This window comes from Ranitomeya variabilis, chromosome 2 (assembly GCF_051348905.1).
Source record: "Ranitomeya variabilis isolate aRanVar5 chromosome 2, aRanVar5.hap1, whole genome shotgun sequence".
In the NCBI taxonomy this organism is placed as follows: domain Eukaryota; kingdom Metazoa; phylum Chordata; class Amphibia; order Anura; family Dendrobatidae; genus Ranitomeya; species Ranitomeya variabilis.
The window spans coordinates 730,631,332-730,659,159 of NC_135233.1; the positions used below are offsets into that span (position 1 = coordinate 730,631,332).

The following is a 27,828-nucleotide window of genomic DNA, read 5'->3' on the forward strand; positions in this document are numbered from 1 at the left end:
CCTTTTTTTCTTCATCTGATGTAGAGTAGAAGTTGGGAAAAATTAAGCAATGTGTTCTACAATCAATTCTCTAGATAACTGTGTTATTTCCTGCAAAGACAAGCCATGGCTGGAAGAAGTGATGGTGGTCTGTGCTGGATGATTATGAAAAGCAAAAGATGAAGGACTTCACTTAGAGATGTCACCAGTGATCACTGTATTACCTTTACACTGACACTATATACAAAGCTCCTGTGTATAATGTCATTGATCACTGTATAACTTGTACAATATATACAGCGCTCGTGTGTATGTCACTGTTGATCACTGTATTACCTGTACACTGATACTACGTATATACAGAGCTCCTGTGTATAATGTCACTGGTGATCACTGTATTACCTGTACACTATATACAGAGCTCCTGTGTATAATGGCATCGGTAATCACTGTATTACCTGTACACAGACACTGCATACTAAGTACAGATCTCCTGTGTATAATTGTATAATTGCACTTTTGGCGATATTGGTTTTTTTTATTAATGATCAGTATTGTAGTATTCAGTCACTATGTGGTGGTAATATGTTGTCCGGCCATGGTGTGGCGGTATTTGTTCCTTGTATGTGCTGTTACTTGATCACTATGTGGTGGTAATATGTGGTCTGGTCATGGTGTGGTGGTATTTGTTCCTTGTATGTGAATGGTGAAAAGTGGAGTTTTTCCAAGAGAGAGCAGTGGGGCTGTGGACAGTTCGAGGGGTGAAGCCTGGGTGGAGTCTCAAGGGAGCCCCGAAAATTTTGCCAGTATGGGTCCCCGAAATTCCTAGTAGCAGCCCTGACTACAAGTCCTAAAACAGTCTCTACATCGGAAGCTTCACTGATTATCAGTGGAGTTTCTGCTGTAGATGCTGGGAGCCCTCAAGGGGGTGGGGGCCCTAGGCAGCTGCCTAATCTACCTTGCCCTAACAAAGGCCCTGCCTACATTATGAGGGCCCCCACACACAATATGATGTCAGTCACTGTAAGGGCCCCCACACCTATGTGTCACACTCCACGCCCCGCAAAGAATAAGGACCCCCACATGCAATATGATTTCCCCAGTAGCCCGAACATGCAGTATCAGGACCCTCCACAACCTGCTACATAAGAGAAAAAGAAAAAAGCAGAACCGACCATAAAGTCTCAGTGCATCAAAATATGTGAACCATTATCATATTTTATTTTATTTAAATCAGGTGACAACAAAAAGATCACAAAACAATGACATAAACATACATTAAAACATTATAGAAATAATGGGGGGCACACCCAAGGAATATAATTGAATTGACCATTGTCCATAGGGAAAAAAGGGACATTATTCTAGTCAAAAGTGATGAAGTCTGTGTGTATGGAGCTATTAGGAATTGCACAATGCACGTCCCATATAAGTATGATGCATAGGTTGTCTATATATATAATTGTCTAAGGGGTACTTCCGTCTGTCTGTCTGTCTGTCTTTCTGTCTGCAACTTCCGTCACGGAAATCCCAAGTCTCTGATTGGTCTCGCCAGCTGCTTGTCATGGCTGCCGCGACCAATCAGCGATGGGCACAGTCCGATTAGTCCCTCCCTACTCCCCTGCAGTCAGTGACCGGCGCCCGCTCCATACTCCCCGCAGTCACGGCTCACACAAGGTTAATGCCAGCGGTAACGGACTGCATTATGCCGCAGGTAATGCACTCCGTTACCGCTGCTATTAACCCTGTGTGTCCCCAACTTTTTACTATTGATGCTACCTATGGAGCATCAATAGTAACAAGATCTAATGTTAAAAATAATAAAAAAACAAAAAACCTGCTATTCTCACCTTCCGTCGTACGACGATGCGCTCGCTAACAACAACACGACCAAAGGATGATAAAAAGGCCCAAGTATAAAGAAATATATTTTATTAAACACAGTTTAAAAATACAAACGTGTAAATAGTGGATAAGACCACAGTGCAAATAGCAATGAAAAACGGGACGGGTGCACCGCGACTGAATATAAATAAATTACAAATATAGTTGTGCAACATTGCACATAGATAATAATACATAATTTATTCTAATACCTCCATATATAGCACATTTAGTCAATATTAGCACCAAAAATCGTAGGTGATGGGGTGATGTGGTGACCGCTGGCTTCTTTCTATACCCCCTGCTAGCTGGACGAGCATTTGGCATTTCTCCATATTGGTATGTTGTATGATTTGTCGCCGTCATTTCACTTTTGACTACGATTTTTGGTGCTAATATTGACTAAATGTGCTATATATGGAGGTATTAGAATAAATTATGTATTATTATCTATGTGCAATGTTGCACAACTATATTTGTAATTTATTTATATTCAGTCGCGGTGCACCCATCCCGTTTTTCATTGCTATTTGCACTGTGGTCTTATCCACTATTTACACGTTTGTATTTTTAAACTGTGTTTAATAAAATATATTTCTTTATACTTGGGCCTTTTTATCATCCTTTGGTCGTGTTGTTGTTAGTTTTGGTAAATTGATGATTGGCCATATACATGTCCTATGTATAGTGACAATATTTGTCTAATATGCTTTGATACTCTTTAATATGATGTCACTTGGATTTTTGTTGGTCTTTGCTTATGTTGACGATGCGCTCGCGCCTGCCGCCATCTTCCGTTCCCAGAGATGCATTGCGAAATTACCCAGAAGACTTAGCGGTCTCGCTAAGGGTAATTGCGCAATGCATCCTGGGAACGGAAGATGGCGGCAGCCGCGCGCTTATCGCCACAGTTTCGCTGGATCCCGGCGGGTGAGTATATAACTATTTTTTATTTTAATTATTTTTTCACAGGGATATGTGCCCACACTGCTAAATACTGCGTGGGCTGTGTTATATACTGCGTGGCCTGTATATTCTACAATATGTATGTATGTATGTATATAGCAGCCACATAGTATATAGCACAGGCCACGTAGTATTTGTCTGCTATTTACTACATGGCTCCTATATACTACGTGGCCTGTGCTATATACTATGTGGCTGCTATATACATACATACATACATATTCTAGAATACCCGATGTGTTAGAATCGGGCCACCATCTAATAATAACATAAGTGACAAAGGGATATATGTACATTTCTGCAAGGAGTTTGTATGTTCTCCCCGTGTTTGCGTGGGTTTCCTCCGGGTACTCCGGTTTCCTCCCACATTCCAAAGACATACTGATAGGGAATTTAGATTGTGAGCCCCATCAGGGACAGTGATGATAATGTGTGCAAACTGTAAAGCGCTGCGGAATATGTTAGCACTATATAAAAATAAAGATTATTATTGCATTGGGTTCTAGGGCAAAAATCGTACTTCCATAACTAATAATGAGTAACTCAATAGTTTATAAAGTGCTAATGCATAGTAGTGTTGGTGCATGCAGGGTCTAGTGCAAGACAATTAAGATATACTAATAAACTTATCAAATATATATAGTCCTATAAAAGATATGAAGACTCATACATAGATAGAATACAGGACATAACAACGATAATTAAACCACCATCAATCACCTTAACCCACATAGTTCATAACTGGCAAGTATAGGCGAATGTCAACTCCTTGCCGTGCATTTTATTACCGTAATTAAGTAGTTTAGGGACTGTGAGGCAGTGACCCCTGTTACAGCTAAGGGGCGCGGTTTGTTCTCCCCAGGATGCACACAGGCATAGTGAGGCCATGAGGGGGCATTGTAGTCGCAGGTGTAGCTGTGATTACAATTGCTAAAAGCCCTGTAGTATAGAGAGGTTTTAGATTTGAGTCTGAGGATTTCAGGTGTGTCAAGGCCAGAGTGAGACCTGACAACTCACAGCATACACAGTGTTGCTGCTGTCCATGTTGACTGGTCACGGATGTGGACAGATCTTGTACCCGGAGGTGAACTGGAGGTAGACTATCCTGTGCCAGAAGGAAGGACTGGCGTGTGTCACAGCTGCAGACAGGAGGATGTCAAGGCCTGTGTACGGCTATGAGTAGAGACTGTGATAGAGCGGTGCAGGTCACCCACAGAGCTAGTCAGAGGAGGACTAGCATGTGTAGTGACTGCAATCTAAAGGAAGCTGTTATGAACTGGTGTGAATTGAACACTGAAGTTATATGCACTGAAGATACATGCATTTGTGTGGATTGGAACCTTCTCTGTGTAAAGATAACACATTAAAAAGACTTTTATGTTTGAACTTTGTGGGTCACTGCCTCATCACTGGCTACCGGTGCACTACAGCACTTACAGTTGTAAAGAGACTCCCTCTCCTGCGTTTTCACAACCTAATTTGTTTATTTTTGATTTTACATAAAGGCATATGTATTTATTGGTATAATATTTTTCATTTTTTTGTTCTCTATTTTGAGATTTAAAAAAAAACAAAAACTTTTTTTAAAACTTTTTTTCACCTTGTCCCAGGATGGGACATCAACTTTCCATTGTCTGGTCGCTGATCTAATACCCTGATCTAATACCCTGCTACGTTTCTTACTACTTCACCACAACCAAGCTCAACACTACAGTCCTCTTTAGCAAAAGTCATTTAATTGACCCGCAGTTATGTGTCTTCTTTCCCCTTAGGGTGTATGCACACGTTGCAGATTTGCCTGTGGAATTTTCTGTGCAGAGTCTTCCTCTCTCGCCAGAAAACCCAGGTGTGGATTTGATGCATTTTTGATGGGTTTTTTTATGCGTTTTTTTATGCAGATTTGCATGCGTTTTTGAAACCTAAATAAAGATTTATTATAAAAAAAAAAAAAAAAGAATTGTGATGTCATTTCTGGTCCAACCCACACTCCATTACACACTGTCACGGGGAGACTATGTGAGCGAGAGCTAATAACCCGGGCCCCTGCAATTTCCCTCAGGCTAGGGAAATCCTGACTGACCCTCTATCTGGAGTTTACACTGATGGTGTGCATGTCCAGGCCTCGAACCTCACCCTGTCTCCTGTTTCAACCCTAGGCTGAAAACCTCTACCCACCACCCAGTGAAGATGTAATTCACCAATACCCACAGTTAGCACAGACAAGGATAAAGAAAAATATACACCACGCCGCAGTCACTCAGGAATCTAATATATAAAGCTGAATGTGTGTATGTGTGTATGTGTGTATGTCCGGGATTGGCATCTGAACCGTCGCAGCTACAGCCACAAAATTTTGTACAGTCACACGTCTGGACCCCGATAGCGTCATAGGCTATGTTGTGAGGTGAAATTTTAACCCCGCGCTTTCCAATTCACCAAACAATTTTGCCCCTATCTACATAATGGGGAAAAAGTGAAAGGAAAAGTGTTGGAGGCGTCGCAGCTACAGGCACAAAATTTTGCACAGTCACACGTCTGGACCCCGAGAGCGTCAAAACTATGTTGTGAGGTGAAATTTTAACCCCGCGCTTTCCAATTCACCAAATAATTTTGCCCCTATCTACATAATGGGGAAAAAGTGAAAGGAAAAGTGTTGGAGGCGTCGCAGCTACAGGCACAAAATTTTGCACAGTCACACGTCTGGACCCCGAGAGCGTCCAAACTATGTTGTGAGGTGAAATTTTAACCCCGCGCTTTCCAATTCACCAAACAATTTTGCCCCTATCTACATAATGGGGAAAAAGTGAAAGGAAAAGTGTTGGAGGCGTCGCAGCTACAGGCACAAAATTTTGCACAGTCACACGTCTGGACCCCGAGAGCGTCAAAGCTATGTTGTGAGGTGAAATTTTAACCCCGCGCTTTCCAATTCACCAAACAATTTTGCCCCTATCTACATAATGGGGAAAAAATGAAAGGAAAAGTGTTGGAGGCAAATTAACAGCTGCCAGATGTGAACAAGGGGGACTTAAAGAATGAGAGCGATGGCGCCAAAGAGTATATACTGTACAGTTGCTAAGGTGGGGCCCCGACATGGGATAATCACCACACCACCACGGGGATATGAACACACACACAAAATGCACCACACACTACCACGTGCTCCAACACATATACCACCCTCAGCGCACATTTCACCACACATACACCAACCTCGCTACATAAAAGTCGAAACACAAAAGTCGCCGCTCAAAACTCGCCACGCGCAAAACTCTCCACATGCAAAACTCGCCACACGTGCAAAACTCACCTCATGGAAAACTCGCCACACGCAAAACTTGCACACGCGGAAAAATTGTCACATGCACAAAAGTTGCAACACATGCAAAAGTTGCCTCACACAAAACTTGCACATACTCAAAAGGCACCACACATAAAACTCGCCACGCGCAAAACTCGCCATGCGCAAAACTTGCTGCACACAACTTGCTACACTAACCTGTCACATGCAACTCGACACACAAAAAGTTGCTACACGCATTTCGCCACACAAAACTCATCTCACAAAAGTCGCTACATGCATGTCGCCACACGCAACTCAACACACACAACTTGACACACGAAACTCACCCTAAAACACACACAAGTCTGGTATTATCCTTCAAAAATAAAAATCTGATTAATAAGCAGACAAACTACAAGAGCAACAAATGTACCATATAGGAATCCGGCAGCTGTCAGTCACATGACCAGTCTATTATGTGTATGTGTGAGCTAATATATACTGCCAGGGGGGGGGGGCTTACTGTTGGCTGGGGATTTATCAGGCTGCCAATTTAGCTTACAAATACTGAGCTAAAAATACTGACCAAATAACGTGTGAACGAGGTCTAATACAGGAGGAGATGACATACAGATATATACTATATACAGGAGGAGATGACACACAGGTATATACTATTTACAGGGGAGATGACACACAGATATATACTATATTCAGGAGAGATGACACACAGGTATATACTATATAGAGGAGGATATGACATACAGGTACATACTACATACAGGAGGAGATGACACACAGGTATATACTATATACAGGAGCAGATTACCTACAGGTATATAGTATATACAGGAGGAGATGACATACAGGTATATAGTATATACAGGAGGAGATGACATACAGGTATATGCTATGTATAGGAGGAGATGACATACAGGTATATACTATATACAGGAGGAGATGACACAGATATATACTATATATAGGTGAGATGACACACAGGTATATACTATATACAGGAGGAGATTACATACAGGTATATACTATATATAGGAGGAGATGACATACAGGTATATACTATATACAGGGGAGATGACACACAGCAGGTATATACTATATACAGGGGAGATGACATACAGGTATATACTATATACAGGAGATGACATACAGGTGCATACTATATATAAGGGAGATGACAAACATGTTTATACTGAGGTGAAAATGAGAGGTGTGAGATGAAAATGAAAAGGTGTGAGTGCAAAATGAGAGGAGTGAGGGAAAATAGTGGAGTGATTGGAAAATGACAGATGTGAGGTCGAAATGACAAGTGTTAGGGGGGAATGAGAGGAGTGAGGGGGAAAATAAGAGGAGGGGGAAAATGAGAGGTGTGAGGGAGAAAATGAGAGATGTGAGGGGGAAAATGAAAGATGTGATGGGGAAAATGAGAGGCGTGATGGGGAAAATAAGAGAAGTGAGGTGCTATAACTAACCACAGATATTTACTATGCCCAGGCAACGCCGGGCTCTTCAGCTAGTACACTATAAATGTGCAGGGCAAAATAAATACAAATATAGGAAGGAGTAAATAAGTCAAAGGAAAATACACCACCAGCAACGAATCTCCACTCCAGACCGAGATAACAACGCACAAGACAGAAGCTATAATCGGCGACGCCCAATGATCAGGAGAGCTATTTAAAGGCAATGGGCATGGCACAGCTTCCAATCCGAGGATATTGAACAGCTAGATAAAATCTAGCCGACGCCAATGAGCAAATAGTGGTCAAAAGCGGAATTACCGCTGTGTGTCGAACGACCTGGTCTGAACAGCGTCCGACATGACACACACACAGAGAGATAGATAGATAGATAGATAGATAGATAGATAGATAGATAGATATGGGATAGATAGATAGATAGATAGATAGATAGATAGATAGATAGATAGATAGATCTATCTATAGATCTATCTATAGATAGAAAAATAATCTGTGTTAGGCCTGGTTCACACTTCACGAGAAACTCGCATGAGTCTCGCACCTCAATACTCTGCCGGCCCTCGGACCGGAGCATTCAGCTGCATAGAAATATATGCAGCCACACACTCCAGTCCCGAGTGCCGGCGGCAGTGCTGGGTATTGAGGTGCGAGACTTGTGCGAGTTTCTTGCAAGTGGGACCCCGGCCTTAAACGCAATATCTGTTTAATTTTTTTTTAAAAATAGAAAAAAAAATTGTGTGGACCCCCGCTCAATTTTCAAGACCACAGTGGGACTGGGGTGCCGGTGTTTATAGCTTGGGAAGCGGGTAATATCCATATATCTTCCCAGGCTATGAATATCAGCCCACAGCTGTCTGCGTAGCCTTTACTGGCTATTAAAATTGGAGGACCCCCCAAAAAATGACTTGGGATCCCCTAATACTTTATAGCCAGAAAGGCTGCGCAGACAACTGCGGGCTGATATTCATAGCCTAGAGAGGGGCCATGGGTATTGGCCCCCCTGGCTACAAATATCAACACCCAGCCACCCCAGAAATGGAGCATCTGTAAGATGCACCAATTCCAACACTTAGCCTCTCTCTTCCCTCTGCCCTGTAGCGGTGTCATATGGGGTAATAAGAGGTTAATGTCACCTTTGTATTATAAGGTGACATCAAGCCTAGTTAGTAATGGAGAGGCGTCAATAAGACACCTATCCATTACTAATCCTATAGTAGTGAAAGAGTTAAAAACATACACAGCCAGAAAAAAAGTATTTTAATATTCTTAATTTCACCATACTTACAACCACACCTAATTCCCCAAAGCCATCGATCACCTGCAAAAAAGTAAAAAATAATAAAGCAACCATATACTCCCTGTCCGACTCAGTCCAATTAATAATGAGTGTCCCACAATGATCTCCCCATAGAACAGTGACATCGGTTGATATCACTGCTCTATAGGGCCTCCCACGATGCACTGACAGGAGATAATGGCTCCTGCAGTGCATCACTGAAGAGGTTATCATAGTTCATTCTCTCGCTTTACGGCAATGCTGCGTGGGAATTTTCTCACACAGTGTTGCCGGCAAGAGAATGAACTTAAGTGACCTCTCTCCCAGCAGTGGCAGAGGGATATACATCGCAGAGGATTACCACCTCTGTCAGTTCATCGCGGGGCCCCTGTAGAGCGCTGTTAGCGATGTCACTGTTCTACATGGGAGATCCTCGTGGGTCACTCGTTATTAACTGGACTACGGCAGAAAGGTAAGTATAGGTTCATTTATTATGTCATTTTTATTAAAGGAGAATTGAGGGCTTCAGGAATTTTGGTTATAGTAAGTATGTACTCTATCTTATGTGTTGTATGTTATGTGTATGTCCTGTATGTTATATGTTCTGCATGGTTTTTTTTTTACTACTGAACACAGCCATTGTCTGATGGGACTACTTTCCCATCATCGGCAATGCTGTCACTGTGAGCATTCATTGCTGGATGGGAGCATTAATCCCATCAGACAGTGGCTGCTTACACAGGCCCGCACACACACACACAGACCCGCGAACACCCGCACAGAGACACAGATTAACGCAAACATCGGCACACACACATGCACGTACATAGCTCCGCCGACACTCCACCCACACACTCCCTCCACCCGATCTGCAGTGTTTCATCCATAGCAAAACCGCAGATCTTTTTTACATCTTTGGGTTTGCTGCGGATGTGCCTGACACAGTAGAAGTCAATGGGTGCAGAAACACTGTAGATCCGCCAAAAGAATTGACATACTTTGAAACGTGTTGACCTAAAACCTGTCTAATAAAGCTTTTGAAAATATCATCGACTATCTGAATATACTCATCAGCAGCACATCCACTGACACTTCACCCGGGTCCTGTGCCACTCTTTCCTTATGGACCTGTGTCTTGCAGTGGCTGATATGCACAAAACATGTTGCTTAGGTGCAACTTCATCAGGTGAGCAGAATCATTTTTTTTCTTTGCACCTTATTGTGTTATCAGTTAAGACTCTATTGTGCTCTGTTTTTCCTAGTTTCCCATATCTAATTAGAGCCTGAGGGAGGTTGCCACTGGGTGCAAAAGTCAGAAGGATTAAGAAGGCGTCTGCAATGCCAAACGCAGTGTCCTTCTGCAGTCAGATGCAGAGCGACTGTAGCATCTGACACACCTGTGACACTTAGGGTGCAAGTATGGCCGGTCCTTATCTCTTTTTATGCTGACGCTCTGGAACTTCTGCCAGGGACATTTTACTTATCTCATGTACTCAGTCCTATCTAGGCCCATTACCTTCTAGAGTTATAAACTCTGGGCCTAGCTTCTAGGCATCCTCTCCCAGGATCAGTGTCTGGTAGATCACTCTGCCTCTTAGTCACTTCCGCTCCGGATTTCGCTATCTCTTTCCTTTGGTCTCCTCTCACTTTAGGGACACCCCAGAATGTGGCACTGCTCACAATGGACCTTAGGTCCTCTTTCTATGCACTCCAGGACCTATCTGACTCTCTTACAGGAAATTGTCACTTTCCCTTCAGCGTAGCCCTGTCCACTCTGGGCTAATCGTAAACATTACCTGCCCCTATCCCTACTGTCAAATTAAACACATTATGGAGATTATTAACATCTTTAACACATACCACAATTCACATTACATCACATAACATTATATGTGTTTCTTCAAGAGAAATGTGAGCAGTATGTCCATATCCTTACAGGTTCATGACTTTCAAAGCCTGAAGCAGGTAAAAAAAAGGTTACAAAAGCCGGAACATACAGTACGCACAGCAAGTCATTTTGAAATTGCAAGGGCATATGCTTATTCTTTTTAGCACTTTTTTAGACAGTCTTCAAATGGAATCAACTTGAAAAATACATTGTGTGCACATACCCTGAACGCTATCAATACATCAACAGCTGCACTGAACATATACAGTTACATTTTCAATTGATATTTTGAGTTCTCTAGGATCCAGCTTTGTGAATAGTCAATGAGCGTTTACTCAATGCTTTTTCATAAAGCTTCCATAGCCTTGGTCACATGCCCTTTAATTTACTAAAAAAAAAAAAAAAAAAAATGGTGAACTTTGCTGCATCTTAACCCCTTCCCGACCTTTGAGGCATACGCTGCGTCATGAAAGTCGGTGCCAATCCGACCTGTGACGCAGCGTATGCGTCATGGAATGATCGCGTCCCTGCAGATCGGGTGAAAGGGATAACTCCAATTTCACCCGATCTGCAGGGACAGGGGGAGTGGTGCTTCAGCCCAGGGGGGGTGGCTTCACCCCCTCGTGGCTACGATCGCTCTGATTGGCTGTTGAAAGTGAAACTGCCAATCAGAGCGATTTGTAATATTTCACCTAAAAAACTGGTGAAATATTACAATCCAGCCATGGCCGATGCTGCAATATCATCGGACATGGCTGGAAATACCGAAGTGACCCCCTCACCCCACCGATCGCCCCCCCAAGCCACCGATCTGTCCCGTAGTCCCCTCCGTCCTGTGCTTCGCTCCCCCGTCCTCCTGTCCGCTCCCCCCATGGTCCTATGTCACCCCCCCGTGCTCCGACGCCCCCCCTGTGCCCCAATCTCCCCCCCTTATACTTACCGAGGCTCCCGGTGTCGGTCCGTCTTCTCCATGGGCGCCGCCATCTTCCAAAATCGCGGGCGCATGCGCAGTGCGCCCGCCGAATCTGCCGGCCGGCAGATTCGTTACAAGTACATTTTGATTGCTGTGGTAGGTTCTATCACAGCGATCAAAATAAAAAAAATAATAAATAAACCCCCTCCTTTATCACCCCCATAGGTAGGGACAATAATAAAATAAAATATTTTTTTTCTTTTTCCACTAGGGTTAGAACTAGGGTTAGAACTAGGGGTAGGGTTAGGGGTAGGGTTAGGGTTACGGATAGGGTTAGGGTTAGGGGTAGGGTTAGGGTTATGGCATGTGCACACAGTGCGGATTTGGCTGCGGATCCGCAGCGGATTGGCCGCGGATCCGCAGCGGATTGGCCGCGGATCCGCAGCGGATTGGCCGCTGCGAATTCGTAGCAGTTTTCCATCAGGTTTACAGTACCATGTACACCTATGGAAAACCAAATCTGCTGTGCCCATGGTGCGGAAAATTCCGTGCAGAAACGCTGAATTGTATTTTCCGCAGCATGTCAATTCTTTGTGCGGATTCCGCAGCGTTTTACACCTATTCCTCAATAGGAATCCGCAGGTGAAATCCGCACAAAAAAACACTGGAAATCTGCTGTAAATCCGCAGGTAAAACGCAGTGCCTTTTACCTGCAGAAAACAGTGGTTTACCCCCACATTTGGGGTACCAGCGTACTCAGGACAAACTGGGCAACAACTGTTGGGGTCCAATTTCTCCTGTTACCCTTGCAAAAATAAAAAATTACTTGCTAAAACATAATTTTTGAGGAAAGAACAATTATTTTTTATTTTCACGGCTCTGCGTTATAAACTTCTGTGAAGCACTTGGAGGTTGAAAGTGCTCACCACACATCTAGATAAGTTCCTTCGGGGGTCTAGTTTCCAAAATGGGGTCACTTATGGGGTGTTTCTACTGTTTAGGCACATCAGGGGCTCTGCAAATGCAACGTGATGCCCGCAGACCATTCCATCAAAGTCTGCATTCCAAAACGTCACTACTTCCCTTTCAAGCCCCGGCATGTGCCCAAACAGTGGTTTACCCCCACATATGGGGTATCAGCGTACTCAGGAGAAACTGGACAACAACTTTTGGGGTCCAATTTCTCCTGTTACTCTTGCAAAAATAAAAAATTCTGGGCTAAAAAAATATTTTTGAGGAAAGGAAACACATTTATTATTTTCACGGCTCTGCGTTATAAACTTCTGTGAAGCACTTGGGGGTTCAAAGTGCTCACCACACATCTAGATAAGTTCCCTTGGGGGTCTAGTTTCCAAAATGGAGTCATTTGTGGGGAGTTCCTACTGTTTAGGCACATCAGGGGCTCTGCAAACGCAACCTGACGCCCGCAGAGCATTCCATCAAAGTCTGCATTTCAAAACGTCACTACTTCCCTTCCGAACCCCGACGTGTGCCAAAACAGTGGTTTACCCCCACATATGGGGTATCAGCGTACTCAGGAGAAACTGCACAACAACTTTTGGGGTCCAATTTCTCCTGTTACCCTTGGGAAAATAAAAAATTGTGGGCTAAAAAATCATTTTTGAGAAAAGAAAAATTATTTTTTATTTTCATGGCTCTGCGTTATAAACTTCTGTGAAGCACTTGGGGGTTCAAAGTGCTCACCACACATCTAGATTAGTTCCTTGGGAGGTCTAGTTTCCAAAATGGGGTCACTTGTGCGGGAGATCCAATGTTTAGGCACACAGGGGCTCTCCAAACGCGACATGGTGTCCGCTAATGATTGGAGCTAATTTTCCATTCAAAAAGCCAAATGGCGTGCCTTCCCTTCCGAGCCCTGCCGTGCACCCAAACAGTGGTTTACCCCCACATATGGGGTATCAGCGTACTCAGGACAAACTGGTCAACAACATTTGGGGTCCAATTTCTCCTATTACCCTTGGGAAAATAAAAAATTCTGGGCTAAAAATCATTTTTGAGGAAAGAAAAATTATTTTTTATTTTCACGGCTCTGCATTATAAACTTCTGTGAAGCACCTGGTGGTTATAAGTGCTCACTATGCATCTAGATAAGTTCCTTGGGGTGTCTAGTTTCCAAAATGGGGTCACTTGTAGGGGAGCTCCAATGTTTAGGCACACAGGGGCTATCCAAACGCGACATGGTGTCCGCTAACGATTGGAGCTAATTTTCCATTCAAAAAGTCAAATGGCACGCCTCCCCTTCCGAGCCTTGCCGTGCACCCAAACAGTGGTTTACCCCCACATTTGAGGTATCGGCGTACTCAGGAGAAATTACCCAACAAATTTTAGGATCCATTTTATCCTGTTGCTCATGTGAAAATGAAAGAATTGAGGCTAAAAGAAATTTTGTGTGAAAAAAAAGTACTTTTTCATTTTTGCGGATCAATTTGTGAAGCACCTGGGGGTTTAAAGTGCTCACTATGCCTCTAGATAAGTTCCTTGGGGGGTCTAGTTTCCAAAATGGGGTCACTTGTGGAGGAGCTCCAATGTTTAGGCACACAGGGGCTTTCCAAACACGACATGGTGTCCGCTAACGATGGAGATAATTTTTCATTCAAAAAGTCAAATGGCGCTCCTTCCCTTCCGAGCCTTGCCGTGCACCCAAACAGTGGTTTACCCCCACATATGAGGTATCGGCGTACTCAGGAGAAATTGCCCAACAAATTTTAGGATCCATTTTGTCCTGTTGCTCATGTGAAAATGAAAGAATTGAGGCTAAAAGAAATTTTGTGTGAAAAAAAAGTACTTTTTCATTTTTGCGGATCAATTTGTGAAGCACCTGGGGGTTTAAAGTGCTCACTATGCCTCTAGATAAGTTCCTTGGGGGGTATAGTTTCCAAAATGGGGTCACTTGTGGGGGAGCTCCAAAGTTTAGGCACACGGGGGCTCTCCAAACGCGACATGGTGTCCGCTAAAGATTGGAGCCAATTTTTCATTGAAAAAGTCAAATGGCGCTCCTTCCCTTCCGAGCCCTGCCGTGCGCCCAAACAGTGGTTTACCCCCACATATGAGGTATCAGCGTACTCAGGACAAATTGGACAACAACGATCATGGTCCAGTTTCTCCTTTTACCCTTGGGAAAATAAAAAAAATTTCGCTAAAAGATCATTTTTGTGACTAAAAAGTTAAATGTTCATTTTTTCCTTCCATGTTGCTTCTGCTGCTGTGAAACACCTGAAGGGTTAATAAACTTCTTGAATGTGGTTTTAAGCACCTTGAGGGGTGCAGTTTTTAGAATGGTGTCACTTTTGGGTATTTTCAGCCATATAGAACCCTCAAACTGACTTCAAATGTGAGGTGGTCCCTAAAAAAAATGGTTTTGTAAATTTTGTTGTAAAAATGAGAAATCACTGGTCAAATTTTAACCCTTATAACTTCCTAGCAAAAAAAAAAATTGTTTCCAAAATTGTGCTGATGTAAAGTAGACATGTGGGAAATGTTATTTATTAACTATTTTGTGTCACATAACTCTCTGGTTTAACAGAATAAAAATTCAAAATGTGAAAATTGCGAAATTTTTGCCAAATTTCCGTTTTTTTTCACAAATAAACTCAGAAATTATCGACCTAAATTTACCACTAACATGAAGCCCAATATGTCACGAAAAAACAGTCTCAGAATCGCTAGGATCTGTTGAAGCGTTCCTGAGTTATTACCTCATAAAGGGACACTGGTCAGAATTGCAAAAAACGGCAAGGTCATTAAGGCCAAAATAGGCTGGGTCATGAAGGGGTTAAACCCAGAGCTGTGGAGTCGATAAGCCAAACCTCTGACTCCGACTCCACAGCCCTACCTCACTACTGAGCATGTACACAAAGTGTAGGACAGATTCAACTCAACTAAAAGCCGAGATCCTTAGATCAGGAATAGAACAGACATTTATAGGACATTCCAAATTCTTATGAAAAAATTTACAGCACATCCTGCATTTTACTGCTGTACCCAATGTATTATAAATTTTAAGAGTTGGAGTTTGTTCATTTTGTACCAAATCAGATTCCATCAATATAGACATCAACTTCAGAGCACTGCTTAAACCACACCCTTTATTGGATATGTCACATCCTGTTATGCTAACCCCCATCAATGGACAAAGAGGAAAAAAAATGTCTAAAACAAATATTAAAAGTGGCACTCGGCATGTGCAGAATTCTGGTACATGAGTCTGCAATGTATATTACAAAGTTGAGGCGATTCACAAATTGACATTTACAAACATTCACCTATATAAATATGGAAGCCCTGTCATACTATTCTACTTACACATAGCATTTTTTCTGTGAATTATGCACACCACAGCTTTATTATAAATAATAAAGCTAATCAGTGGCGTAACTACAAAGTTATGGGCCCCGGTGCGAACTTCCAAATGGGTCCCCCCCCGCAGCCCTGCCATACAACTCAAGGTAACCCCCATAGAATACAACGCAGCCCCCCTCATAGTGCTCCATACCGCTGATTATTGCCCCATAGATGCTCCATATAAAGCTGCCCCATATATAATGCTCTGCACCGTTCATTATGGCCCCATAGATGCTCCATAGAAAGCTGTGCCATATATAATGCTCTGCACCGTTCATTATGGCCCCATAGATGCTCCATAGAAAGCTGTGCCATATATAATGCTCTGCACTGTTCATTATGGCCCCATAGATACTCCATAGAAAGCTGTGCCATATATAATGCTCTGCACCGTTCATTATTGCCCCATAGATGCTCCATAGAAAGCTGTGCCATGTATTATGCTCTGCACCGGTCATTATGGCCCCATAGATATGCCATATAAAGCTGTGCCATATATAATGCTCTGCACTGTTCATTATGGCCCCATAAGATGCTCCGCACAGCCACTTGCCCCATATAGTGCTGCACAAGCGTTATGGCCCCATAAGATGCTCCGCACAGCCACTTGCCCCATATAGTGCTGCACAAGTGTTATGGCCCCATAAGATGCTCCGCACAGCCACTTGCCCCATATAGTGCTGCACAATTGTTATGGCCCCATAAGATGCTTCGCACAGCCACTGCCCCTTATAGTGCTGCACAAGTGTTCTGGCCCCATAAGATGCTCCGTACAGTCACTGCCCCTTATAGTGCTGCACAAGTGTTATGGCCCCATAAGATGCTCCGCACAGCCACTGCCCCTTATAGTGCTTCACAATTGTTATGGGCCCATAAGATGCTCCGCACAGCCACTGCCCCTTATAGTGCTGGCGCTGCACAAGTGTTATGGCCCCATAAAATGCTCCGTATAGCCACTGCCCCTTATAATGCTGCACAATTGTTATGGCCCCATAAGATGCTCCGCACAGCCACAGCCCCTTATAGTGCTGGCTCTGCACAAGTGTTATGGCCCCATAAAATGCTCCATATAGCCACTGCCCCTTATAATGCTGCACAATTGTTATGGCCCCATAAGATGCTCCGCACAGCCACTGCCCCTTATAGTGCTGCACAATTGTTATGGCCCCATAAAATGCTCCGTACAGTCACTTGCCCCTTATGCTTTTGCTGCCATAAAAAAAATAAATCACATACTCACCTCACCTCTCTCTCTTCGCTCAGGACCCCCGGCACTTTCAATATTTACCTGGCTGATCCTCGTGCGGCTCCGTCTTCGGCACTGACGTTCAGCAGAGGGCACGCACTGACTACGTCACCGCGCCCTCTGACCTGAGCGTCACTGCCAGAGGACGCTGATGACAGAGCCACACCGGAATGAGGAGCGGTAAATATCGCGCAGCGCTGCGCAGTGCTATATACTCACCTACTCCCGGTGCGGTCCCTGGACGTCCCTGCTTCTTCCAGCGCTGCAGATTCTTCCTGTATTGAGTGGTCACAGTTACCGTTCAATACAGAAATGAATATGCGGCTCCACCCCTATGGGAGGTGGAGCCGCATATTCATTTCTGTAATGAGCGGGACCATGTGACCGCTCAGTGCAGGAAGAATCTGCAGCGCTGGAAGAAGCAGGGACGTCCAGGGACCGTGCTGGGAGTAGGTAAGTATAATTAGAGAGCAGTGACGGCTCCCTGCTGCGGGTCACTCACAAATGGTGGATCATCATCAATCATGGGTCATTTCATTCCCCTTCACTCCTGTCCATGGGGCCCCTAAGTAGTCTGCGCCCCGTCGCAGCTGCGACCGCTGCGACCGCGGTAGTTACACCCCTGAAGCTAATATTACCTGTTTATCCACAGGCCTGGACAAAAAATAAGAGTTGCAGTAATTGGAGGAGGACTGGTTGGTCTCTCAACAGCACTCTGTATTACGGAAAGTCTTCCGCAGTGCACAGTCACTGTCATTTCTGAGACATTCTCTCCAAACACCACAGGTGATGTTGCAGCAGGTTGCCTTATTCCTCACCCCTATCCCGGTAAGTATGAGCTAGTAATATTCCTAAAATGTATAAGAATTTTTCTTGTCAATTAGTAAAATATAGATATAACATTTAAACCTTTTTACTTTAAGTGAAAAAATATTTTTTTGTATTTCAGTTCTTCAATACAAAAAATGAAACTCGTATTATATAAAGTCATTACAAACAGAGTGATCTATTTCAAGTGTTTGTTTCTGTTAATGTTGATGATTATGGAATACAGTCAATGAAAACCCAAAAGACATTACCTCAGTAAATTAGAATGTGAGAATAACTAACAAAAAACACCTGCAAAGGCTCCCTAGGCATTTAAAAAGGTCCCTTAGTCTGTTTCAGTAGGCTCCACAATCATGGGGAAGACTGTTGACATGACAGATGTCCAGAAGGCAGTCATTGACACACTCCACGAGGAGGGTAAGCCACAAAAGAAGCGGCTGTTCACAGAGTGCTGTATCCAAGCATAGTAATGGAAATTTGAGTGGAAGGAAAAAGTGTGGACAAAAAAAGTGCACAAGCAACAGGGATAACTGCAGCCTTGAAAGGATTGTTTAGAAAAGGCCATTCAAAAATTTGGGGAAAATTCAAAAGGAGTGGACTGCTGCTGAAGTCATTGCTTCAAGAGCCACCACAAACAGACGTATCCAGGACATGGGCTACAAGTGTCGCATTCCTTGTGTCAAGCCACTCATGACCAATAGACAGTGCCAGAAGCGTCTTCCCTGGGCCAAGGAGAAAAAGAACTGGACTTTTGCTCAGTGGTCCAAGGTGTTGTTTTTAGATGAAAGTAAATTTTGCATTTCCTTGGGAAATCAAGGTCCCAGAGTATGTAGGAAGAGTGGAGAGGCACAGAATCCAAGCTGCTTGAGGTCTAGTGTGAAGTTTCCATAGTCAGTGTTGATTTGGGGAGCCATGTCATATGTTAGTGTAGGTCCACTGTGTTTTATCAAGACCAAAGTCAGCCCAGCCGTCTACCAGGAAATTTTAGAGCACTTCATGCCTCCCTCTGCCGACAAGCTTTTTGGAGATGGAAATGTCATTCTCCAGCAGGACGTGGCACCTGTACACACTGCCAAAAGCACCAATACCTGGTTTAAAAACAATAGTATCACTGTGCTTGATTGGCCAGCAAACTCGCCTGACCTTAACCTCATAGAGAATCTATGGGTATTGTCAAGAGGAAGATGAGACACCAGACCCAACAATGCAGACAAACTGAAGGGTAATATCAAAGCAACCTGGGCTTCCATAACACCTCAGCAGTGCCACAAGCTGATCGCCTCCATGCCACGCTGCTTTGAGGCAGTAATTGATGCAAAAGGAGCCCCGACCAAGTATTGCGTGCATTTGCTAAACATACATTTCAGTAGGCCAACATTTCAGATTTTAAAATAATTTTTCAAGCTCTTGTTAGAAAGTATTCTAGTTTACTAAGATAATGACTTTTGGGTTTTCATTGGCTGTAAGCCATAATCAGTAACAGAAATAAACACTTGAAATATATCACTCTGTTTGTAGTGACTCTATATAATATATGAGTTTCACTTTTTGTATTGAAGAACTAAAATAAATTAACTTTTTGATGATATTCTAATTTAGTGAGAAGCACTTGTACAGTTGTGTGAAAAAGTGTTTGCCCACTTTATGATTTCCTATACTTTTGCATATTTGTCACACTTAAATGTTTCAGATCATCAAACAAATTTAGATATTAGACAAAGATAACACAAGTAAACAAAAAATGCAGTTTTTAAATTTAAGTCTTTATAATTAAGGAAAAAAGAAATCCAAACCTACAAGGCCCTGTGTAAAAAGTGATTTCCCCCCCGCTCCCTTAAAACATAAATTTACTGTGGTTTATCACATCTTTAGGAAGCTGCATTCAAATTCCCTAGCCAAATCCTGGCCTGATTATTGCCACACCTGTTCTCCATTAAGAAATCACTTAAATGGGACCTAGTGTTGAGCATTCCGATACCGCAAGTATCGGGTATCGGCCGATACTTGCGGGTATCGGAATTCCGATACCGAGAACAAGGAACAACCACGGGAAGGGCAGCATCCAATACAGGAAAACCACCTATGCCAAGCATGGTATCCATCCACAGACAGCTGTTTCAGGGTGTTTGCCCCTCATCAGTGTGGAGTAGGAATCTGGCTATTAGGAGCAGTGCCTAGTAAAAGGCTGTGAAGGAACACTGCCCCCATCCCTTATGGGATGTTTTGGTCTCCCCGAGGCCAATCATCTGTTCCTTCACAGCCTTTTACTAGGCACTGCTCCTAATAGCCAGATTCCTACTCCACACTGATGAGGGGCAAACACCCTGAAACAGCTGTCTGTGGATGGATACCATGCTTGGCATAGGTGGTTTTCCTGTATTGGATGCTGCCCTTCCCGTGGTTGTTCCTTCCCGGGGAAAGGTCTGGCTATTTACTGCTTGCGTTGAGAAACACGTGATGGTGTCTCCGCAGCTATCCTACATGCATTTGCATATTTCCCATAAGGGATGGGGGCAGTGTTCTGGATCACTGCGTTGAGAAACACGTGATGGTGTCTCCGCGGTGTTGGATGTTTTGGTCTCCCCGAGGCCAATCATCTGTTCCTTCACAGCCTTTTACTAGGCACTGCTCCTAATAGCCAGATTCCTACTCCACAATGATGAGGGGCAAACACCCTGAAACAGCTGTCTGTGGATGGATACCATGCTTGGCATAGGTGGTTTTCCTGTATTGGATGCTGCCCTTCCCGTGGTTGTTCCTTCCCGGCGAAAGGTCTGGCTATTCACTGCTTGCATTGAGAAACACGTGATGGTGTCTCCGCAGCTATCCTACATGCATTTGCATATTTCCCATAAGGGATGGGGGCAGTGTTCTGGATCACTGCGTTGAGAAACACGTGATGGTGTCTCTGTGGTGTTGGATGTTTTGGTCTCCCCGAGGCCACTCATCTGTTCACAATCACAAGCCGTGACGTCACGGGAGGCAGGAAACGTGCGCATTTTAAAATTACGTCACGGCTTGTGATTGGTTGCGTGCCGCCCATGTGACCGCGACGCGACCAATCACAGCAAGCCGTGACGTAATTTTCAGGTCCTGAATGCCTAGAATTATGAATTAGGCATTCAGGACCTGAAAATTACGTCACGGCTTGCTGTGATTGGTCGCGTCGCGGTCACATGGGCGGCACGCAACCAATCACAAGCCGTGACGTCACGGAAGGCAGGAAACGTGCGCATTTTAAGCAAAGAAGGCTCCCGGTTCCCTCGGTAAGGTCCAGGCTGCGTCGGAGAGGTGAGTATAGCAATATTTTTTTATTTTAATTCTTTCTTTTACACATTAATATGGATCCCAGGGCCTGAAGGAGAGTTTCCTCTCCTTCAGACCCTGGGAACCATCAGGGATACCGTCCGATACTTGAGTCCCATTGACTTGTATTGGTATCGGGTATCGGTATCGGATTAGATCCGATACTTTGCCGGTATCGGCCGATACTTTCCGATACCGATACTTTCGCTCAACACTAGACCTGACTAACAAAGTGAAGTTGGGCCAAAAAGATCCTCAAAACCTAGACATCATGCCGTGATACAAAGAAATTCTGGAACAAATGATAGATAAAATAATTGAGATCCATCAGTCTGGAAAAGGTTGAAAAGCCATTTCTTAAGCTTTGGGACTCCAGTGATGCACAGTGAGAGCCATTATCCACAAATGGCAAAAATATGGAACAGCGGTGAACCTTCCCAAGAGTGTCAGGCCTACCAAAATTACCCAAAGAGCACTGTGACAACTCATCCAAGAGGTCAAAAAGACCCACAACAACAGCCAAAGAACTGCAGGCCTCACTTGCCTCAGTTAAGGTCAGTGTTCATGACTCCACCTTAAGAAATAGACTGGGCAAAAATAGTAATCTAGGCAGAGTTCCAATATGGAAACCATTGCTGTGCAATATTAAGGACATGAAAGATTTTCTCAGTTTTGCCAGGAAACATCTTGATGATCCTCAAGACTATTGAGAGAATACTGTGGGGACTGACAAGTCAAAATTTTAACTTTGTGGAAGGTGTATGTCCCATTACATCTGGCGTAGCAGTAACTCAGTATTTCAGAAATGGAACATCATACCAACAGTAAAATATGGTGGTGGTAATGTGATGGTCTGGGACTGTTTTGCTGCTTCAGGACCTGGAAGACTTGCTGCGGCAAATGGAACCATGAACTGATGTCTACTAAAAAATCCTGAAGGAGAATGTCCAGCCATCTCTTTGTGACCTCAAGCTGAAGCACACTTGGGTTATACAGCAGGACAATGATCCAAAACACACCAGCAAGTCCACCTCTGAATGGCTTAAGAAAAACAAAATTAAGACTTTGAAGTGACCTATTAAAAGTTCTGACCTTAATCTGATGGCGATGCTGTGGCATGACTTTAAAAAGGTGGTTCATGCTCGGAAACACTCTAATGTGGCAGAATTACAACTATTCTGCAAAGGTGAGTGGACAAAATTTGTCCAGAGCATTGTAAAAGACTCATTGCCAGTTATCACAAATGCTTGTTTGCAGTTGTTGCTGCTAAGGTTGGCCCAACCAGTTATTAGGTTTAGGGGGCAATCACTTCTTCACACAGAGCCCTGTAGGCTTGGATTTCTTTTTTCCTTAATAATAAAGACCTTCATTTTAAAACTGCATTTTTTGTTTACTTGTGTTATCTTTGTCTATTATTTAAATTTGTTTGGTGATCTGAAACATTTAAGTGTAACAAACATGCAAAAGAATACAAAATTAGGAAGAGGGTAAACACTTTTTCATACAACTGTATACATTCAAAGATTATAATGTTAAATTATGTATACATTGTTCCAATAATTCTGAAATAAAAATATGATGCAACATAAATCGTTTTATGAATACAGAGCCTATGAAAACCATCAGAGGCGTAACTAGGGGTTCAGCCCAGGAGGGCAAAATTTTGAAGTAGGCCCTGGTTACAACTTCGGTGGCGTACCATAATTGTGGGTATAGGGGAACCTCAGCAGATGAGACTGCAATTACATTTGTATTTAAAGATCAGACCTGATATTACCGATATACTGTGACATATAGTGATACATTCCAGTTCTGAAGACCATAAAAGTGATTACAGAACAGTTATATATTTGATGACTTACAGCGGACGTTGTTTCTGATGGAGTCGTTCACTTTTCCATCTGGCCTAGATCGACATGATAACTTCTCCAGTCAGGACTCTGCAGAGATTACAATAAAGACAAATTTGACTTCTCACATTTCTAGCCCCATCACCATCTATTCCCAACCTCCACAAACTCCTCATCCTACTAATACCCCAATGCCTTGCCACTGCTGCCATATGTCTCCCTGTTATTGCACCTTCTGTGTGCTACAACAACATTGCTCCTCCTAATGCCTACTTCTAACTGTGCGCGTTAAAAAAGTAAAATGCCTCTTTTGTGCCCTCCAAATGGCTAAACTGCCTCCTAGAAAATATTAATGCCCTGTGTAAGTGTCTTATAAAATAGTGGCCATATTTTGGTATTACAATGCCATCCTCTAACTCCCCCCCCCCCCCCATGTACAGCTCCTCTATACAAGGGAAAATGCGTAACAGCTACCCTTTACACAGTATTCTGGGCCCACAGCTCCCCTATACACAGCATGCTGGGTTCACAGCTCCCCTATACACAGCATGCTGGGCCCACAGCTGCCCTATACACAGCATGCTGGGTTCACAGCTCCCCTATACACAGCATGCTGGGCCCACAGCTCCCCTATACACAGCATGCTGGGTACACAGCTCCTCTATACACAGCATGCTGGGCCCACAGCTCCCCTATACACACGGTGCTGGGTCCACAGCTCCCTTATACACAGAATGGTGGGTCCAGAGCTCCCCTATACACAGTATAGGGCCCACAGCTCCCTTTACACAGTATAATGACCCCACAGCTCCCTATACACATTATGATGGGTCCACAGCCCCTATACACAGTATGGTGGGCCCATAGCTGCCCTATACACAGTATACTGGGTCTACAGCTCCCCTATACACAGTATGGTGGGCCCACAGCTCCCCTATACACAGTATGGTGGGCCCACAGCTCCCCTACACACAGTATGGTGGACCCACACTTACCCTATTCACCAGGGCCAGACTGGCCATCGGGCACTTCTGGCAAATGCCAGAAGGGCCGGTGCCAGGAGTGGGCCGCTGCCGCTATCAGCGGCGCCAGGGACGACTACTCCCACCAGCACCAACTTACCCCCCAGATTGCCTGCCCCGCCCCGCCCCGCGTTCAACTATACCGGCATCTATGATGGATGCAATGATAGAGGAGAGAGCATCCGCTGTCGCTCCCACTCCCATCATTCCCCGCTCTGCCTCGGGCTGACACTGCGGGTGCGCGATGACATCATATCATCGCACACCTGCTGTGTGGCCGGGCAGACTGCAGCTGCTGAGACCGGAGCCGGGAGAAGTGCGGGGCACGAGGAGAGGTGAGGAGAGTGTTTTCTTTTAATATATCAGTGAGTGATAACTGGATTGTGGGGCAATTGGGGGGGGCTGTATTACATTCTATTGGAGCTGGCTGCATTACATTCTATAGGGGCTGTGCTGCATTACATTCTATGGGGGGCTTTATTACATTCTATGGGGGCTGGCTGCATTACATTCTATGGGGTCAGGCTGCATTACATTCTATGGGGGCTGGCTGTATTACATTATATGGGGCTGGCTGCATTACATTCTATGGGGGCTGGCTGCATTACATTCTATGGGGGCTGGCTGCATTTCATTGCTGTATTACATTCTATTGGGGGGCTTTATTACATTCTATGGGGGCTGGCTGCATTACATTCTATGGGGGGCTGTATTCTATGGGGGCTGTGCTGTATTACATTCTATGGGGAAGGGCTGTATTACATTCCATTGGGGGGCTTTATTACATTCTATGGAGGCTGTGCTGTATTACATTCTATGGGGGGCTGGCTGCATTACATTCTAAGGGGGCTGGCTGCATTACATTCTATGGGGGCTGTGCTGCATTACATTCTATGGGGGCTGGCTGCATTACATTCTATGGGGGTTGGCTGCATTACATTCTATGGGGGCTGGCTGCATTACATTCTATGGGGGCTGTGCTGTATTACATTCTATTGGGGGGCTTTATTACATTCTATGAGGGCTGGCTGCATTACATTCTATGGGGGGCTTTATTACATTCTATGGTGGCTGGCTGCATTACATTCTATGGGGGGCTTTGCTGTATTACATTCTATGGGGGCTGTGCTGTATTACTTTCTATGGGGGCTGGGCTGTATTACATTCTATGGGGGCTGTGCTGTATTACATTCTATGGGGGCTACATTATTTTCTATGGGGGTTGTATTATATTCTGTGGAGAGGGGGGCTGTATTACATTCTATGTGGTGCTGTATTATATTGTATGGGGGGCTGTATTATATTCTATGGGGGTCTGTATTACATTCTATGGGGGGCTGTATTACATTCTCTGGGGGCTGCAGTATATTCTATGGGGGCTGTATTATATTCTATGAGGAGTTATTGCATCATACTCTATGAGGGGGCTACATTATATTATATGGGGAGCTGCATTATACTATATGAGGAGGGCTGCATTGTATTCTATGGAGGGGCTACAATATATTCTGTGGGGTGGCTGCATTATACTCTGGAGTGGCATCATTATACTATATGTGGGCTGCATTATATTGCATCAAGGACTATGGGGAATACATTATACTATATGAAGAACTATGGGGTGCATTATACTATGGGAAGTGAATTGTACTACATGGATGACAATAGCGGTGCATTATACTATATGGAGCACTATGAGGAGTGTATTATACTATTTGGAGGACTGTGGCAGTACATTATACTATATGGAGGACTGAGGAGTGTATTGTACTATATGGAGGACTGAGCAGTGTAGTTTTAATATATGGAGGACTATGAGGAGTGTATTATACTATATGGTGGACTGAGGAGTGTATTATACTATATGGAGCACTGAGGAGTGTATTATACTATATGGAGGACTGAGGAGTGTATTATACTGTATGGAGGACTGAGGTGCATATTATAATATATGGAGGACTATGGGGTGTGAACAGAAATCCTTGTTCTCAGCAGCACGTCGCCGGTGTAAACTGTAGATGTGCTGCTGATAACATGATACTGTATGGGGACAGATCTACTTGTGATTGTTCTGTTCCCTTCATTCTTTCTCAGTTGGTGTAAAGATGCCGGGAAACAAGCGAACGACTTCAGTATTGTCGATCACGCTCGTTTAGTGGCCTGAGATCAGCACATGTAAATACAGCAGAAATGCGTCGCAGGGAGACCAGGCAAGGATGATGACAGTTGTAGTTAGCACCCGACGAATGGGAATAGCGCTAACTCTACTGCTTTTCCCAGCCGCCAGAGCATTTCATTCTGGTATGTGTAATGATTTTTAGGGTTGATGTCAGCTGCGTAATGTCAGCTGCTATCAATCCCTGATGTAAGTAATGGAGAGGTGTCTATCAGACATCCCCACTACTAGCCCAGTCCAGGCGAGACCCAGCGACTCTGAAGAGCGGTGACGTTAGTAACAATACCGCTCTTCACAGTTGCCAAGCTCAGCGCAAGACCCGGAATATCTGAAGAACGGTGACATTACTGATGTCACCGCTTTTCAGAGTCATCAGGTCTCGTGCTGCACAGCGGAACCAAAAGTGACTGTAGGCAAATTTATGGAGCATCAGAATGAGCCTTTGGTCGTCTCATCCCTTCATTATCTACGAGATCCAGTTATGTAGGTAAAGTAGCGGCTTTTCTTGGTACTGCAACTAAAAGCAATAAATAGAACTGAGCTATAATGCTGGATACAGCTGTGATTATGTTATATAGTCGTGTTACACTCCCCTCACTTCTTGTAACCTACAAGTGTACAAGTGGGCCTGTGTAACTTCAAATGCCAGGGCTGAATTTTAGTCCCAGTCCGGCCCTGCTATTCACAGTAGGTTGGGCCCACAGTAATCCTCACACTGTAAAATAGACCCACTGCTACCCAATACACAGTATAGGGCCCACAGCTCCCCTATACACAGTATGATCTCCTCACTGCTCCATAAAAACATAGTATAATGACCCTCATAGTAGTCCTCAAGCTGTACACACTATAAAATGGTCCCCGCATTAGTTGTCACACTATATAATGGTCCCTACGTCAGCTGCAACACTATATAATGGTCCCCATAGTAATACCCAAACAGTATATGCCCCCACACACACCATTTGAAGGCCCTAGAGAAGACTGTGAAGAAATCCCCAGTTAGACTACAAAGCAGAGATTTCACATACTGCACTCCAAATGCAACTAATGTGAATATTTATTTAATGGCGTTTTTAGCAAAAACAGGCTCGCTGCATTATGTACACCGCAGTTACCAATTAGTAACATCATTATAGGTGCTAACGATTGATAACTGCTGTGTACATCAAACTGCTACAATGTTTTAGTTAAAAGCGCAAGATCTCAAACTTTGCCTGTCAGGGAGGTCTTGGGGGAATGAGGCCATAAGAAAGAACATGGAAGCTACTATCTTGTAATTTAGATTATTGTATGTCAGAATGCAGTTAATTTTTTAAGTGACTCTGTCAAGACTATTATGTCTCCCTAGTT

The 27,828-nt window shown here is 43.9% G+C and overlaps 1 protein-coding gene across 1 annotated transcript in view; it reads left to right on the top strand.

Annotated features, from left to right (window-relative positions):
- The window catches only part of DDO (D-aspartate oxidase), a 144,370-nt gene that overhangs the window by 11,232 nt on the left and 105,310 nt on the right, over window positions 1-27,828 (top strand). Inside the window, exon 2 of the mRNA XM_077289553.1 lies at window positions 17,946-18,121. Coding sequence (XP_077145668.1) covers window positions 17,946-18,121 — 176 coding nt within the window. The remainder of the gene's footprint in view (window positions 1-17,945; window positions 18,122-27,828) is intronic.